We start from the raw sequence: 17,847 nt of genomic DNA, 5'->3' as shown, positions 1-17,847 counted from the left end.
GGCCTTCTGCCAATATACATAAATATCTCTAGACCTAATGCTATTCTAGTTGGCAAAAGACATAATTTCATATGTGTTAAAGTATGGGAGGATTCAGATACAAAGGAAACAGTAAGTTTGTAAATCTTAGCTTGTCCTCTGGTCTCAGGTTAATTTTGGATAGAACAGGAAAGTTACCATTACCCTAACTTCCCTGGGGCCTTGTTTCCTCGATGTTTATATACCCCTGCCCCTTTATTGAGACATGATCTCACTATGTAGCTCTGTCTGGCCTGAACTTCAGTATGTAGACCAGGTTGGCTTTGAACTCACAGAGATTCACGTGCCTCTGCCTCCTGAGTGCTGGAATTAAAGGCATGCGCCACCATACATGTCCTCAAATGCTGTATTTTTAAAACAGTGAGCATGTACTAGACATTTATTACATGTGAGGCATTTTCTACACCATAACTGAATGTCATGCAGGTTTTATTATCCCCATTGTGTAGATGAGGAGATGAGCACAGGGGGGTAGGGGGTGGGGTCAGTGGATTGCTTAAGACTGCACAATATTACGGCTTGCATAGTTTCAATCTAGACTGTTTTGATTATTACAGTATGTTCTACACTGTACTCGGCCATGTGCTTAAACCTAAGTAATTTCCATGATCTAAGCATCATGAAATTTTAAAGTTGCATTATAAAATGCAAAATGCCCTATAAAATGCAAACCTCCTGAATTTCTGTTTAAAATGTAGGCCACAAGCTAGGATTATGTAGTTCTTTCTTGTTTTCATGTACAAAACCCATACCTTTCAACACATAAATAATATGCCAATAAGATGCAAGTTGACATTAGTGTTCTTTTTTTGGTTTTTCGAGACAGGGTTTCTCTGTGTAGCTTTGCGCCTTTCCTGGGACTCACTTGGTAGTCCAGGCTGGCCTCGAACTCACAGAGATCCACCTGGCTCTGCCTCCCGAGTGCTGGGATTAAAGGCGTGCGCCACCACCGCCCGGCCGACATTAGTGTTCTTATTGCTAGTGAGGCACCACTGCCTTTGCGATCTGTGGGGTCTTTTTAAACCACTGCTGTGCCTGATTCTTTTTTTTTTTTTTTTTTTCAGAATAAGTGGATAAGCCGCAGCCCCATGCTCCAGAGACGGGTCTACCATTCCATGGCTGCTGTCCAGAGAAAACTTTATGTTCTTGGAGGCAATGACCTAGACTACAATAATGACCGGATTCTTGTGCGCCATATAGATTCTTACAACATTGACACTGACCAGTGGACACGCTGTAATTTCAACTTGTTAACCGGCAAGTATCTTTGGTTAAGCAATTTAAAAAAAAATAGGGGCTGGAGAGATGACCAAGTAGTTACGAGTACTGGTTGCTATTCTGTAGGCCCCCGGGTTGGATACCCAGCACCCTGAGAGGAGCTCACACCTGTTTGTAATTCCAGTCCCAGGAGATCTTAAGCCCCTTTTTAGCCTCCAAGGCTATCAGGAACACATGTAGTAAGTACACAGATACACACAGAGACAAAACACACCTAAAAATAAAATTAAAAAATATTTTTAAATGTCTGAAAATAAAGACCAAAACAAAAACTAGAATAGAGATTCAAGACATCCCCAAACTTGTTTCTTGGACATCTAGAGTACATCTCCAAATATTATGTGAACAGTGGGTCATACAAATTGTTTTCTTTATCCAGGAAGACATGCATGATTTATAGCTAGAGACTGGGCTCCTTCAGGTGGCTGGGAATCTAGTTTCTATTTTGCCTTTGTGTACATTCTCAAATGGCAAAGAGAAGCATATCAACTTGCTTTTCTCAATGGATATTCATGTGAAAACTTTGATATGTGTAGGAGGAAAAAGGCACTCAAAGAGTTAATAATTATTTTTTCCTCTTTTAAAAAAATCATGATCTCATGCACATCAGAATGGCTTCAAAGACCTTCTGATCCTCTTCTATCCTCCTCCATTGTTACTGGGGTTACATCTGTGTTCTACCATGTCAAATTGTATATAGTGCTGGGAATTGAACCCAAGTGCATGCTAGGCAAACACTCTACCAACTAAGCCACATCCCCAGTCCCAAGAAGTTCAACTTCTCACTGCCTCATCCTCTTTTATCTCTTGGGAGTTTAGGAAAATGGTGGTCTTTAATTTTTGTCACTGCCGTGTATTATTTCTGTGCGTAGTCCGGAAATGAGACTTTGGAGCAGCTTTGTACATTTGAGCCTTCTGGCCATGCATCCCTACCTATACATCTCTGCAGAACAATCAGACATGTGGATCCTACTCATCACACAAAGGGGTGGAGTGAACGTAGTAATAATGCGCTTACCCCATGTCCTAGATGGAGCTGACAACTCCGTCTCTCTTATCAGTTCCTGTGATTAACAGCCACCAATGGTAGGATCCTTGCAGGGCTGCTTTAAGTCAGGAAAATCACCAACTGTAAGTGGTGGGTTCGAGCAGTTCTTGAAAACATTTTAAATGCAGAGTGAGCATTCAGTCACTCACAGAGGCTATTGGGAGGCTGCACTGGGAACACAACCAGGGATTTGGATGCTTCATATCAAGCTCCTCTTTCGGCGAAATGATTTGTAGGCCTCTTGTAAGTTCTGATCTCTCAGGTAGAGTGGCGTCTTAGATCCTAGATCCCTGGATCTGGGATTCTGCCTCCAACTTATTTATTACTTCAGTCAATCCTGTGTCAGCTCATCAATAAAAAGAGACTTTCACTCTCTGCCTGCGGGGAAGAATGTGTGCTAGTGAGTTCTTCTGTCTTCTCTTTTGAAATGGAAGGGGAATCCTTTCATCATTTTGGTGTATCAGTATCTAGGGATGATGTAGACTGGTCTCAGCTTGGGAACGTTAATATAATCTTAGAACTGGTGACAATGTAAAGGAAGAAGGGTCACACCTTCATCTGCCTTGTTGGCCATTTGTCTTCATGTGAGGCATCGGGTGGGGGCGGGGCTGTTATTATGCCTTGGGGTTGCACTTGTCACTTTATAAAGGCAAGCACGTGTCTAAATTTGTTGGCACAAATGCTACATGGAGCACAATGGATATCTTACACATCTAAAATATCCTTTGTTTCCACCACCATAAACTAATGACATCCAGAATAATATGGAATTATTGGTTCTAAGTAACTTATTATTACTCTATGGAGTGCTACATTTAGTAAGGTTTGGTTAATAGATATTTTGGCCTGGTCCTAACTTGACACAGATTCACTCTTTGAGAAGTACTGGCTAATTCATTGTAGTTCTGGAGACAGTGATTAATTGCTTCAAGATTCCTGGGGAGTATACAAACATGCCACAGGGGGAAATTGTATCCCTCGGTGGCAAAAGGGTTAATTAAAGCATGTAAGAAATGGAATTTTTTTTCTTTTTATTCAATTCTCTTTACTTTAGGCCAGAATGAATCTGGAGTTGCTGTCCATAATGGGAGAATATATTTAGTTGGTGGATATTCAATTTGGACAAATGAGCCTCTGGCTTGTATCCAGGTGAGTGGTTGAAGTTCCCTTTGAAGTTTGTGCAAGTGGTTCAGCGAGGTTATGTTTTGCAATTCAGCTGCAGAAGGAGATATTTAATGTGCAGAAAGAGGCTCAAGGTCCCTTTCTTTGTATAGCCACTGCAGCCTGTATCTTATATCCTAGAAATGATGCCTACTAAATGATTGAGACCTTTTAAAAAATTATGATGGGGACAAACTTTAAAATATCTATAAAATATACTAGAAATGGAGAGCGTTGGATAGCTTACCCCCTTTTTTGATGCTTAAAAAGGAAAGAAACTTTGGCAATAGTACTTTGTGCTCAAACCAGTTTAAAGATACCCCATCTTCATGCATTTTGTATATTACATTTTCTTCATTTTCATAATTGTCACCTGCACAGGCATTCTTCCTCCCTGGCAGAGGTTCCTAGCAATAGTGGTTTATGGGTAGTCCATGATAGCACAGCTTCTGCCCCAAAGAACAGCCCTAGCATTTCACAAGTGAACCAGGCAAGCTTGCCTTGGCAGGATGCCAGCTGAGTCTCTCAAAGCAGAAATACATACTTTGTTGTTACATGTAGCTTCTAGTGCTTTTTATAATTCTTACCCATTTTCTTTTTCACATGTACTCTGGTAAAATCTTGATGTGTCTTAGCCCTGACTTATCTAACATATCCTTATAATAACTCATATTTTTAAACCTAATCATTGTGGGAAGACTTTTGAAAATTGTTTTAATATTTTTAATGGTTGCAGAATGATTCTAGCATCATCATCATCACCATCACTACTATTACTATTATTTTGAGATAGTATACAGCCTCACTATACAGCCCTGGCTTGCCTAAAACTTTATGTAGACCAGGGTGGCCTCAAACTCTAGAGATCTGTCTGACAGTCTGCCGCCAGAGTGCTGGGATTAAAGGTATGCACCACCACACCTGACAATTCCAACTTTTTCCTTTCAGTTATATCTCCTATGGGATATCCCCATGTATCACATACGACAGTATGTGCTTGCTAAGGAGCTTCTCCATGTTGTCTGCTCGTGTCTACTTGCTGTATTATGTTAGTTATAGTTCTCCTTTATTTTCATGCTATTGTTTATCTTTTCTCCTTGTGGTTTGTCTCACCACAGGTTTTCCTGAGGATCTTATGTATTTCTGTTACTCTCAGAGATCCAGTAGATATGGGAAGTGTGATTGCCATCTTTGGTTGAATAGGCCTGAGTTTTACAGTGAATAGCTAGAACTCATTTTTCTTAGCACACAGGGAAACGTTCATAAAACTCAGTCATGCTTTACATAAAGCTAAGCAGAGAGATCTAAAAAAATTGTCTTATGTATTGCTAATACAATGCAGGTAAATTTGAGCTTAACAAAATGCAAAATTAAACCTCTCCATAGCTGGAAATCATAAAGCACACTGCCAGAAAACTGAGTTGAAAGTCATAATGAAACAAAGAACCTTAGGACTTTGTAATAATAAAAGCAATATGCAGCAAAATGTGGGACAAATGTAGCTTAACAAGCTAGAAAATGAACTTAGAAATAAACTCAAAGTAGAAGATAATAAAAACAAGAGCAAGGTGGTCACTAGGAAACAGTAACACCATAGACAAATGTGAGCATAGGCAGCAGCTGGCTCTAACACACGAGCACCATTCTCTCCCGAGGTGAGGCTTGGCTTCACCCAAGCATGTGTTTTGCAGTGTTCAGTCCTTTGGGTCTTCGTTCGCACTGTTCAGAACTGTGAAGACATTGGATTGGGCAGGAGTGTTCCGTGGTGCCAGAATGCTGTGTTGTAAGTGGCCTATGAAATGTCATTAGATCATTTCTACAGTGGAATTAGGTTTGCATTTTCATTAAGTTGCAAAAGTCAAGACATGATTATATTTCTACTAACATTAATGCTGGATTGGCTCTTTGAACAAGAGGTAAATTAATACTCTAAGAGAAAAACAAGAAAATCTTCCAACATGTCAACTTTAGAAGAGCACAATGTGGTCACACCTCAAAACTTTTTCAAGTCTCCTATTTTGGCAAGTTAATGTGTAAGACAGAACATTCTAAAAACAAAACAAACCAAAAGCCAATTCATAGTGATATAATTTATTTTATCTCCAAATATTAAGTGGCTCACTAACCTTGTACGTTAAACTTTTCAAAACTTTTTAATTATTTATTTGTGTGCATGAGTGTTTTGCCTGCATGTATGTCTGGGTACCACATGCATGCAGTTCCAACAGAAGCCAGAAGATTGCGCATCAGATCCCCCTGGGAATCAAACCTGGGTCTTCCACAAGAGCAGCAAGTGCTCTTGACATCAACATGAAGCCATCTCTCCATCCTGCTTGTCCACTGATTCATTATTAGTAATGTCTGGTTATTCCAGCACAAATTTTATTCAAGAAACACAATGTGCAAGTATATTTTAAACCACTGAGGACATGATATTCCAGAGTTTCCTCAGTATTAAGGTAATACTAAAAAAACAGATTTTTGAAGTTTTAATAAGTGCTTGTGTAAATGGAATGAATTTTACCTTTAAGATCACATAATGAAATATATCAGTATATTTCTTAAAAAAAAAAGGTAATTCTGTATTTCAGTAGCCATACTGATGAGCAAAATCTAATCTCTGGGCAACTTTGTCCCTGTGGCTAGCACTCTTATTTACAAAGTCTAGAAAAACTTGAGAAAAAGTTTTCTCTTTCTTTAATACTTTTTTACATTTATGTATGTATGTTCGAGGCATGTTCACTTGCCAGCCATGGTATCCATGTGGAGGTCAGATGACCACCTGCAGAGTTGATCCTCTTTGACCATGTAGACACAGGTCATCTGGCTTGGCAGCAAGCATTGGCACCACTAAAGCATCTCACCAGTCCTGCTTTCACTTTTCACATTGCTGTGTGCCTGTGTGGTGGGGATGTGCATCAGTACCCATGCTTGCCTGTGTGTAGGGCACATGTGTGTATGGGTATACTTGCATATGAAACCCTGTAGTTGCTTGCAGGTATCTTCCTCCATTGTATTTGACTTTATTTATGGAGACAAGATCTCTCACTGAACTTGGAATTCTAGTTAGGACTACTCCAGCTAGCAACCCAGCTCATGGGCAGGTCCTGTCTCTGCCTCCCAAGTGCTGGAATTAGAATTGACCACTATACCAGTCTGATTTTTACATGGGTTCTGGGAATCTGAACTTTGATCTTCATGCTTTCAGGCCAAGCCCTTCATCCACAGAGCCATGTCTCTAGACCAATAGACATTTATAAGAACCCTTACAATTAATAGATGTGCCCATATCAGCATATAGCTTATCACTTAGACGTTTGTAAAGCAAATTTTCATGGATAATAGCATTTTTAAAGATTCATTTTTAAATGATGTGTATGTATGTATGTATGTATGTATGTGCCTCTGAGCATGTAAGTACATGTGTTTTCAGAAGCTAGAGGTGTTGGATTAACCTGAAGCTGGAATTAGAAATAGTTATGAGTTCCCCGTCATGGGTGCTGGGAACTGAACTCTGCTCCTCTGCAACAGCAGTGTGCACTCTAAACCTCTGAGCCATCTCTTGAACCCCAACAATATAGCCTTCTAGATCATGCATCGTGCATGCCAGCTATTGGCAATTAACTGCTGGGTATCTTTTCCTCTTAACTAAGGCTCACAAATGTTTGCTTTGTTGTTGACTGCAGATCTGTTTATTTTCATGTACCAACAGTACATATTAATGGCTGGAGAGAGCAGTGTTTTAAGTGTTTAAAAGCAGGCCACTTCCCTAGCGTGGTTAGTACCTGCTGGGAGAATAACCAGTAGAGAAGCAAGGCCATGGAAGTTGGGAATGGCGACCACAAGAAAATGTTGGTTAGACAGTATAAGTTTCTAATTATAGAACATGTGGAAAATTACAGAGTGGTGGTGAGAGTCACATACACTAAAACTATCAAAGCTTAAATTTTTGTCACAAACCACAATGATTCATAATCCAAGATTAACTTAGAAACCAGTAGTCTAATAGCTGGGCTGATTAATGAAGACCATAGTTAAATGGTTCAGAGATTCTCTCATTAATACCCAGGACTAATTTTTTTTCCCTTTGAAAATACCAGCCAATACTCTTATCTCAACAGACTGCTCCTCTGGCCTCTAATCCAGGTTCATTTAACAGTCATTTGTGGGGTCAGCTACCTGGGGTGACACACGAGAAGCCATTTCAACTACTACCAAGTTAGCATATGCTGCTCCATTCACTGTAAGGGCAGCACAGACTGAGGAAAGCTGAGAAACTCTTACATTAATATTTGTCTAAATATGAAGGTTTAGAACCACTAGTAATACAATTACTGGGTATAGATCCTGCAAAACAAAACAAAACAAAAATGAAGGCACTCTTATTAATTTTATGGGCATGAAGGTGGATGTCTGGCATGTAGCCTGACTCTAATCTGGTGTGCCTGGGGTGACTAGTACATATGGGCAGCTGTGAGTGTGCAGGTGATTCGTCTGTTTCCAGATTATTCTACTGTTGTTCTCCTTTCCTATCACTTCCTCTTGGCTGGAGGATATGCTGCCAATCTGGCACGGCTGTTTCCCACACGTCTTCTTCCTGCCAGTTTACAGGGGAGTGTTTTGGAGAAAATCTGCCAAAAGCTTTCTTTTTCCTTCCCAGATTAAATACATTACATCTGCCTAACATATGCAGTCGCTGTTGGCCCAGGGAACCACACAAAAGCTCTCAGGGTGATTACCTCACTGTTATTTTGACTTCTATAAATGTATTCTTTAGCGGGGAAGGCAATAATTATTGTCTTTGCTCTTCTGGGCTACCTCCTTGGATTAAAATAATGGCTAGGTCTACCATTTACGGCCAACTTACCTAGAGAAGGTCACTTAATTTTTGTTTTTCTCTGTAAATTGAAGGCAGTACTTAACCTTTGTATGGTTTTGATAAATGGTTGGCAAGGAACCACAAAGGGAAGGAGTGATTCCAGAACAGCCCAGGTGTTATTCAGGAAAAGGCCTGCAGAGGGGGCTCTAGAGCAAGAACCAGAGCCAGCAATCCACTTCTGGGCTGAGCTAGTTGTGGGGCCCAAAAGGGAAAGGAGAAGAGGACTGAAATGTTTTCATGTTTAGCCTGAGGTTGGCCAATGTTAGGGAGATGGCATAAAGAGAGTAGGTAACCAATACATCTGTGGTAGCCGCTATTTCTGGAGAATCCATAGGCCAGGGAGCGCTAGAATCTAAACAAATTCTTTTACTTCATGAATTGTCATTGTTTAATCCAAATGGGAAAGCCTCCCAAAACGACATGGCTCTTGTCAACATTTCTGAGATAGGCACAGTCGTTGCTCTTGTAACTTGTTGCTAGAAATTATGGAGGATGCTGTTGACATGCCTTTTGGTAATGTCACCTTAATAAAAGAATTCAGTTTCTTAGATACAAAATAGGCTTGGAAACTAAGAAGGCAGGGCCCAAAGACTACCAGGATGAGGGACGAGCCAGCCAGGGTAGCCAGCATCCCTAGCTGGGTACTGTCCCCTAGAGTTGGAATGTCAGCAGAGCTCAGATGCTAAGGCTGGGTGGGGGCGGGGGGTCGTCTGCATTTCCCACCACTTCAGACTGGTTCGTATAGAAGTAGCACTCTTCCTGGAGGAAGAGAGGCTCCTCCTTTCTTGGTAATAAGGAGGCTCAGAACTCCGCAGTTTTAGAGAACACCTACACATAAGTCTATTTGGTTTAAGAGGACTGTAATTGTTGTGTGATACTATTCCCAAGGAGATGTGAGCAAATGTTTACTCACTCCACACAGGGAACTAATGACAGACCAAAGTTTGGATAACACCCAAGTTCAATTTGGTGAACCAGCAAGTTTTATTGGAGTTGCGGGAATATGGGTGAGGGGTTACTTACAGGAGCAGAAATGACTCAAAGACAACTGTGTCACCTAAGCCCACCCCAGCGTGGGTGATAGTTCCCAAAAGCTGGGAACCTGGTGCTCACCACACAGCCTTCCGGTACCTCAACAGGTTGGATAGTGTCCTTTCAGAGTGCCTCAGGTGGTCTGAGACTCTGCCAGGCAGTTGGTCTCTGTTTCTTTCTTTCTGGCTGCAGGGGCTGAGTCGCTCCTTGATGCTCAGCTTGTGTGAGTATCTGTGAAGCCTAGCCTGGCCAAGAGGGATTCTCATCAGTCTTTATTGTTTCTATACTTTTTGGGGAAGGAGAGGATTAATGAATCAGGTCAATTTCAGGGACTTCCTGAAGACATTTGGAGATGTTTACTTCCTGTTTTAAGGAGCTTCCTTTCAGGATGGAAGTGTTTCACTTCCTTTTAGAACACCCCATTGTCTCACCTCCATGCATACATCCTGTCCTAAAATATCCTGTTGTTTTACTTCCCTTTTACATTCTGTGTCTTAAAAAGTTTCCCTCCAAGATGGAGGGTTTTAACCCTGGAGGGAACTGCTAGGCAATGGATAGCTATTTTCAACTAGGCTATCTGAAAAAGAGGTTGGAAACAGACCGGAAGAGGGCATACTGGCTATGTCTATATTGATGGCAGAAAAAAATATCCAAGCCTTCAAGGAGAGGAAGTAGGTGAGGGGATCCCTTAGGATGAGCAGTTGAAACCAACAAGGACACTGAAGCAGAACAAAAAGGAGAACAATCATGGTTTGGTTATTGGGAAGGAGTTCATATTTTCATATGATCAATTGTCTTAGACACAGAGGTAAGTTGATATTCTGGGGTGGGGGGGAGAACCCAAGGAGTTGAGACAGAAGAGGTATGAGGTGTTTCATCTTGTCAACTTGACACAAGCTAGAGTTATCTGAGAAGAGGGAACCTCCACCGAGAAAACGCCTCCATAAGGCTAGCCTGTAGGCTAGCCCATCAAGCATTTTCTTAATTAGTGATTGATGTGGGAGGGCCCAGGCCATTCAGGGTGGTGCCACCCCTGGGCTAGTGGTCCTGGAGTACATAAGAAAGCAGGCTGAGCAAGCCATAGGAGCAAGCGAGCCAGCAAGCAGCATTCCTCCACAACTTCTGCTCATTTCCCACTTTCAGGTTCCTAGCCTGACTTCACTTAGTGATGCAGTGTGACCTAGGAGTTGTAAGCTGAAATCAACCCTTTCCTCCCCAGATTGCTTTTGGGCATAGTGTTTTATCACACCTAGAGAAACCCTAAGACAGAGATCAGGACTAGTGTAGGGGGTATTGCTGTGACAGACCTGACGACGTGTTTTCAGAAGTGTGGTATTTAAACTTTGGGCTGGAAAAGGCATTGACTATTCAGAGCTTAGAGATCTGTTATGGGAGGTAAGAAGAGAAACCTGATGGAGGCCTGGCTTGGGAAGTTTCAGAGGGAAGTTTGAGAGTCCCTAAAAGACCCTATCAAGTCATTAAATATTTTGAATTAAGAACTAACCATGGTTCTGGTTAGCTGGGGTTGAAGATTAACAAAAGACCAGAACCAGTAAAGTGAACCTTTGCTTTTTGGGAACAATTGATCCTGGTTAGCTGGAGCTGAGAAATTAGTGCTGACTAAGAAGAGGCCAGCATCAGCACCACAAAGGGGAAATCTTCCAAGTGTTTCCTCAAAGTCAGCAGCTATGGTCCGGAGGCAGGAAGATGGCTATATCTCATACTGGCAGCTGAACTTGGTAATGTATAAATGTTTCTCAGGTGGTACTGGCGTTGAAGGCATGAAAGGGTCATTGAGAGGAGGGGAGGTTTTACCGTGAGAGGACAGGATAGGAGGACATTGGTGAAGGTACAGCCTCAGTTGCAGAAGCTCCAGGACTGGAGGAATAGCTGATAACAGCAAAACCTGACACCATGTGGCAGAGTCCGAGTCCCTTAAGGGAGCACAGAAGGGGCTCCTGGTGAAGGTACAGTCCAGTTATGGTGGAGATTCCAGCATTTTGGAGATGCTGGTACCATGAGATGACTGCTGAGAGCAGCAGCAGCTGTAGGGTGGAGCCAGCCTGAGCCTAGGAGACAAGCTGTGTGTGCTGCAAACATCAGAGTTAGAGAAATGGAGACACAGTCCAGATTTCGAGTCCCAGATGTCAGACATTAAGCTGTTTACATTGCTGGACTTTGGTTCTGCTATGATTTGGATGTGACTGTGCCCTGGTGCTTCCCTTGGAGTAAGAAAGTGTTCAAGTTGTGTTCTGATTTTACAGGAACCCTGTTTAGAAGCTTTGGGTATTTTAAGGAGGTTTTGAACTGTGAGGTTTTTTTATTCATTCATTTATTTTACATCCTGGGCACAGTTGTCTCCCAGTCCTTCTCCCCAATTCTCCCAACCCCCAATCCAGGAAAGAGCAGGTCTCCTATTAGTATCAATAAATCATGGCATATCAAATTGCAGTAAGACTGAGCATCTCCCCATGTATTAAGGCTGGGCAAGGCGACCCAGTATGAGAAGTAGGGTCCCAAAAGCTAGTAAAGGAGTCAGAGACACCCCACTGTTAGAAGTTCCATAAGAGGACCAAGCTACACAACTGTAACATATATGTAGAATGCCTAGGTCAGTCCCATGCAGGCTCGCTGATTGTCAGATCAGTCTCTGCAAGGCCCTATGAGCCCAGGTTAGTTGAATGTGTGAGCCTTCCCATGGTATCCTTGGACCTCTGGCTCCTACATTCCTTTCTCCTCCTCCTCTGCAGGATTTCTGAACCCCACCTACTGTTTGGCTGTGGGTCTCTGCATCTCCTTCCATCAGCTGCTGTATGACGCCTCCCTGATGATAACTGGGCCAGGCACAGTTATCCGGTCACAGGAGATGAGACAGCCAGTTTCAGGCTACTTACCCACTATTGCTGGGAGTCTAAGCTGGGCCCTCCTCATAGACTTCAGGGAGATTCCCCTGTGCCAGGCTTCTGCCAGACCCCAAAATGCTCTTTCCCCAGCAGTCCTCCTCATCACTCTTCTCCGTGCCCCACCCCAACCTGATCACCCATGTTCCCATCCCCACCTGCCCTCAGTCCACTCACAAAATCTCTTCTATTTCCCCTTCCCAGGGAGATCTGGGTATCCCCCCATGAACTCTCCTTTTTACCTAGAAAATGAACTTTTAAAGTGTTTGAATTTTTAAAGACTGTGGGACTCTAAAAGTTTGGAATGTCATTTTTATTGAGATATTGGTATTAATATGAGATCTCGTGGATGAACAAGGAAGTATTATAGTTGAATAGTGATATGTTTTTATGTCAAGTTGAAAAGGGGTCAGTTCTATTGTTTTTGTTTTTCCTGTCAACTTGACATAAACTAAAAATATCTTAGAAGAGGAACCACAATGCAAAATTACCTCCATAAGATTGTTCTGCAGGCAAGTCTGGGTGGCATAATGGTCATGACTGTTCTTGGTCATATTTTATTACAGAGACAAAAAGGTAACTAATATACCCAGAGAGAAAAATAGTAATGGCTAAGGTGCTCTTTCATGCATATGCATTTTTGAGTAACCCTTCCTTTCTTTTGGTGTAGGTACTGGATGTAAGCAGAGAAGGCAAAGAAGAGGTGTTCTATGGACCTACACTTCCCTTTGCTTCAAACGGAATAGCAGCATGCTTCCTTCCGGCTCCATATTTCACATGCCCTAACCTTCAGACTCTTCAGGTGCCTCATCACAGGATCGGCACAATTTGAAAAGCCAGCACTCTGTCAGACCGCATCAACAGGAGACCGAAGGAGAGCTTGACATCGGATATGGAGCATGAACATCCTCCGTGCTCAATGCTTCCCTGTATTATTTTACAGGTCTAAACTTGTGATAAATACTAGAAAAAAAAGAACACTTTTCTAAAACATTGAGAATCCCGTCACTTCTTTTCAGTGTATGTTAACATACAATATGTATAACTTTTGTTGTGGTGCAGCTTAATGCCATCTTACTGGCACATTATTGTTTCATGGATCTTTAAAACATTCCTTATACCCTGTTCTAATCAGCGCCACCCAGGATCATGTAACACTGTTAGTAAGGTACCTTTTACACATGGCATCGGTTTTCTCATATCTTCCGTACTTCTGCCTTTTACTACTTAAACATCAGAGGGTTACTTCTCAAAGCTTAATGTGCTGCAGCTCTGCTCAGAGGAGGTTCAGCAGGTGACATCATAAGCTCTAAGTGCCGTATCTTAGTCAAGGTGACAGGAGCAATGGACTTGGAGAAGTTACTCTGCCCTGTGTCAGACCTTTACAGGCTCAGGTTTCTCTGGAACCTTGTCACTGAACCACATCTTGTGGATAAACGAGTCTGAGATTATCAGAAAGACACTGTACCTTTCCTTAGTAGGAACATCAAAGATTCCTAAACTTGTACAAATTCTTGCCTGGAAGAATTCTCTTAAATGTCTCATCTAGCGGTACTACCCATGGCATCACAGAAGGCTGTGACATAAGTCTGAACTGAGAGCTGGCAGTTCTAATGGACATTTTCCAAGTTATTAAAGGCTATGTCAATCTTGAGGACTTGTGGGATTCTCCACCACTGCCAATACATTTTTTATTATCACCACTTTTAATAATGCATAGTTCTTTTTTTAGTCTAGATTTTTGGGTTTACTTTATCTACAACTACAAATAAATAAATCATCTTAATAATCACATTTTAACCTACACTCATTTTTTTTCTAGTCTTGCGGAGACTTCAGGTCATTTTTATTAAAAAGTTGCTTTCTCGCGGCTGCTCAGTCATGTCAGCAGTGCTTATATCGGAGAATTTGTCTGTTTTACTCATGGAACCACTTTTTAAAAAGCATCATAAGTAAATGAAAAAATAATCCTTTTCTTTTTGTTCAGGGTGGCTTCGGTTGGCTATGTGGCTATGCTGGCCTCCAACTCATGATCCTCCCAAATAAAACAATCTCTTTACCTTAGCAAATCACTAACTTTAAGCACTGTAGTGAGATACCTAGAGCACTGTTCTAAGAATGTAAATCATCTGGTTCCTGGGTTAAAGGGCAGGAATTGATAGAAAGGGTGAGGAGGAAAGGGAACAAACACGATTCCAGACAGAGCAGTGACAGCTGGGGCAGATGAATGGAGAGAACACTTTTAAAGGCTGCCTATGAGCCTTTAGAAGTCAATGTAGTCCTGTCAGGAAAGTGCATTCCTGCCCTCCTGAATTCTTGCAACACAGACCTTAATAACAGGTGTTTCACACTTACTGACCTTTCTACTTGATATATGAATCTTCTCTCTAGCAGTTTTCCTTGTAAAACCATTAAATAATGTTATAGTAAATAAATAAATAGTTATGTTCCCAGTCCAACATCCTGAATGAAAGGAAATGGCTTAAAAAAAAGTTTGCCCGACTGACAACCTTAGACTTCTGTATTCATTTCTAACCATTCACTTAAGCCAGCATAAACTACCAATTTCTCCTTGATGGTCTTCATTGTATACTTTTTGCAGAGTGTAGGACTATTCCTCACATCTATAATCAAAGAACAGAATCAAAACTATCACACTCCTTTACTAAAAAGAAAAAGCATCCAGATCGCACAATTGGATCCTTTCCTCAAAATCATCTGCAATGAGAAAAAAAATCTATGAAATTATATTTTGTGCATATTATAAGCAAATCCCATCCGAAATACTCAGCTATACACCTATCTACGATTCCAGTGTAGTTTCCTATAGTAATTTGTCCTCTATTTTCAATCCTCAGAATTAAAGACTGTATTTTATTTTCCATATAAGACCAAAAGACTTTGAAATATTTAAACATCATTTGAGGATTTTACTTTAAAACATAAAACAAGTTTCAACAATCATTCTGTTGTGAGAGGAAAAGCTAGCAAAGACATGGTTTTCTGTCTACAATATAAGATGCAGCAAGCCCCCTAATCTTTAAAATGTCAACTAAATTACAATTATGGCACTTTTTGTACCTTCTTGTTTTCTTCACACCTAAAGGACATGTGTAACATCCCCTTCAGCTACTGCAAAAGTGGAAACGTTCAATTGTTTTCCCACAAATTATAAATGCAATAGGGACAAAACAGACAGTTTCTCTAGGTAACATGGTTCATCTTTATTTTCATTGTGTAATCACTGACACAATGTAAGTCAAATGCATACATTAAATTTTACCTACTCATCTTTCATCTTTATTATATGCAAACAACCTACAAACTTCATATAAAATAATATCTATAACATGTAATGAACTGGGCCACTATCAGCACAATGAAGTTCTAAGGAAGGATTGTGGATGTAAACCAGTTGGTAGAGTGCTTGCCTTGCCTGCAGGAAGCCGGGGTTCCATCTCTAGTACTATAGCTGTGGTGACTCATGCTTGTAATCCCAGTTTGCTTGGGAAGTGAAGGTCAGAGGATCCGAATTCAAGATCACTCTTGGCTACCAAGAGTTCAAAGAAGCCAGCCTGAAGCAGAGATTCTGCCCCTGTCTTTCACAAATAAATACATAAATAAAATAATAAAATTGGTCAATTATAACCAGGTGGTACCAATCTAGGTAACCTCGCCATACAGATGAAAACACAACTCTTGTATTTAACCAATATAGGAAAGAATATGCTATTTTGCTAGAATCCTAGACTGGTTGATTGTCTTAACCAAATAAAGCACACTGTTTTTACTAGAATTTTATACTCTTGCTTGAGTAGGCAACACATTTGACTCTAAGAAGGGTAGGCATTTGGTTTTGCTCAGTGCAGAAAAGATTTAGGATGTAGAGAGAGATTTCCTCAAGGGTTTCCCAAACTCAGAAACACAAATTTTTATATAAAATCTCACCTGCCAAAGGTCCTGTGAGAACTGAGTGTGGTTATTTTGATGATGTTCACCTGGCACTCCGTCACTCCAGTACTTGGTGGGGAGGCTGAGGCAGGAGGATTGTGTGTTTAAGGTTGGCCTGGGATACATGGCAGGACACTCAAAAAAGAAAAGAAAAAAAAAAGATGTTTAGTGAGAATACATGGAAATAAGGAGAAAATATCTTAACAACGAGAAAGGACATGACACAGGTGCTCCTCGCCAGGCTTGTAGACCTGTGTTAGAGCCCTGGGACCCACATGGCAGAAGAGAACTGAAATCTTTCTTTTAAAAAGTGAAGCCAGTGTGTTAATCCCACTACTTGGATGCCTAAGGCAAGGATTCTAAGTTTGAGTGTGGCCTGAGCTACATAGTGAGCCAGAACTCACACAATGAGCCCCTGTCTCAACAAAACAAAATCACTAAGAAAACAAAACAACCTACTAAACAAAAACCAACCAAACTTGAGGAAAGGTCTGATAGAAGCCACAGGATAATAAACGTCAATTAGTCTAAGACATGAACACGCTATTTTCTTAAGTAAATGTTGAGATGGTAAAACAAATCAAATGCAGTCATCCATTGCTTAGTGTCTGGGATGTATTCTGAGAAATGCATGCACCCTTAGGCAAAAATCAGTGGACTAACACAATAGGTGGAAATAGGTGGTAGTCGTTCACTACTTGTGGCCTCTGGATGGATATGTGGCGCTGGTACTGTTGGGTAGTAAGTTTTGCTGGATACTTTTATACTGTAGGAGTATATAATCTAAAACAAAGAGGGGGAATAGATACACAGAGCACCAAGTCGTCTATCGTGAAGTAGTATGTACTGTGCATAGTTGTATGTGCTATATACAGTTCTGTGTCTGGCAGGGCGGTGGGCTCACCTGTCCCAGCCTCACTACTTGTTGTTGACTATATTACACTGTGATGTTACAATGACTATGTACCTAGGTGTTGGGGATGTTGTAGATCTGCCATAATCTCATGGGATTACCTTGGTGTATGAGTCCCATCACTGAAACATCATGCACCACATGATTTTACTTAAGAAAAAAAAAGTGATATATAGATGTTTAAAGTTATGAAATCCTAGTGCAAATGAACTCAATACTGATTGATTTTTGCAGATGATCCTCCAAATTTTTCTTGCCCATGGAAATCATCTAGTTAGATGCTAATTAAATTGAAGTTTAAATCAAAACCAAATCTTAATGTCTAATAAAACATTTTCAACACTCTGTTGCCCTTCAATCATCTTTTATACCTACCCCATCTGGTGCTTTATAGGTATTTGACTGGAATGCTCACATATCCAATATGTACATTTTTCTTCCTATTTAACTGCTTTAAGTTTCTATAGAAATGAAATTTATTAATTTTTGGCTTTATGAATAAGGACGATACATCACACTGGCCAGCTGAATGAACCTGAGTGCAGAATGAACAGTGTTCAGAGAAAGCTGGTGAGTCTGGAGAAAAGAAACTTGAAAGAAACTGTCAATTTCATGGCTGTCTGAATTTTTTTTTTTTACATCTGTG

The 17,847-nt window shown here is 40.9% G+C and overlaps 1 protein-coding gene across 1 annotated transcript in view; it reads left to right on the top strand.

Moving 5' to 3' along the window:
- Klhl32 (kelch like family member 32) overlaps positions 1-17,546 on the top strand; it is a 225,564-nt gene extending 208,018 nt beyond the window's left edge. The window contains exons 9-11 of the mRNA XM_028877992.2: positions 1,104-1,296; positions 3,420-3,514; positions 13,008-17,546. Of these exons, the coding sequence (XP_028733825.1) occupies positions 1,104-1,296; positions 3,420-3,514; positions 13,008-13,169 (450 nt within the window). The 3' untranslated portion in view covers positions 13,170-17,546. The remainder of the gene's footprint in view (positions 1-1,103; positions 1,297-3,419; positions 3,515-13,007) is intronic.
- Positions 17,547-17,847: the final 301 nt, after the last annotated feature.

Source organism: Peromyscus leucopus, chromosome 2, assembly GCF_004664715.2.
Source record: "Peromyscus leucopus breed LL Stock chromosome 2, UCI_PerLeu_2.1, whole genome shotgun sequence".
Taxonomy (NCBI): domain Eukaryota; kingdom Metazoa; phylum Chordata; class Mammalia; order Rodentia; family Cricetidae; genus Peromyscus; species Peromyscus leucopus.
The sequence above is the reverse complement of the archived record's forward strand: the minus strand, read 5'-3'. Positions and strand labels throughout refer to the sequence as shown.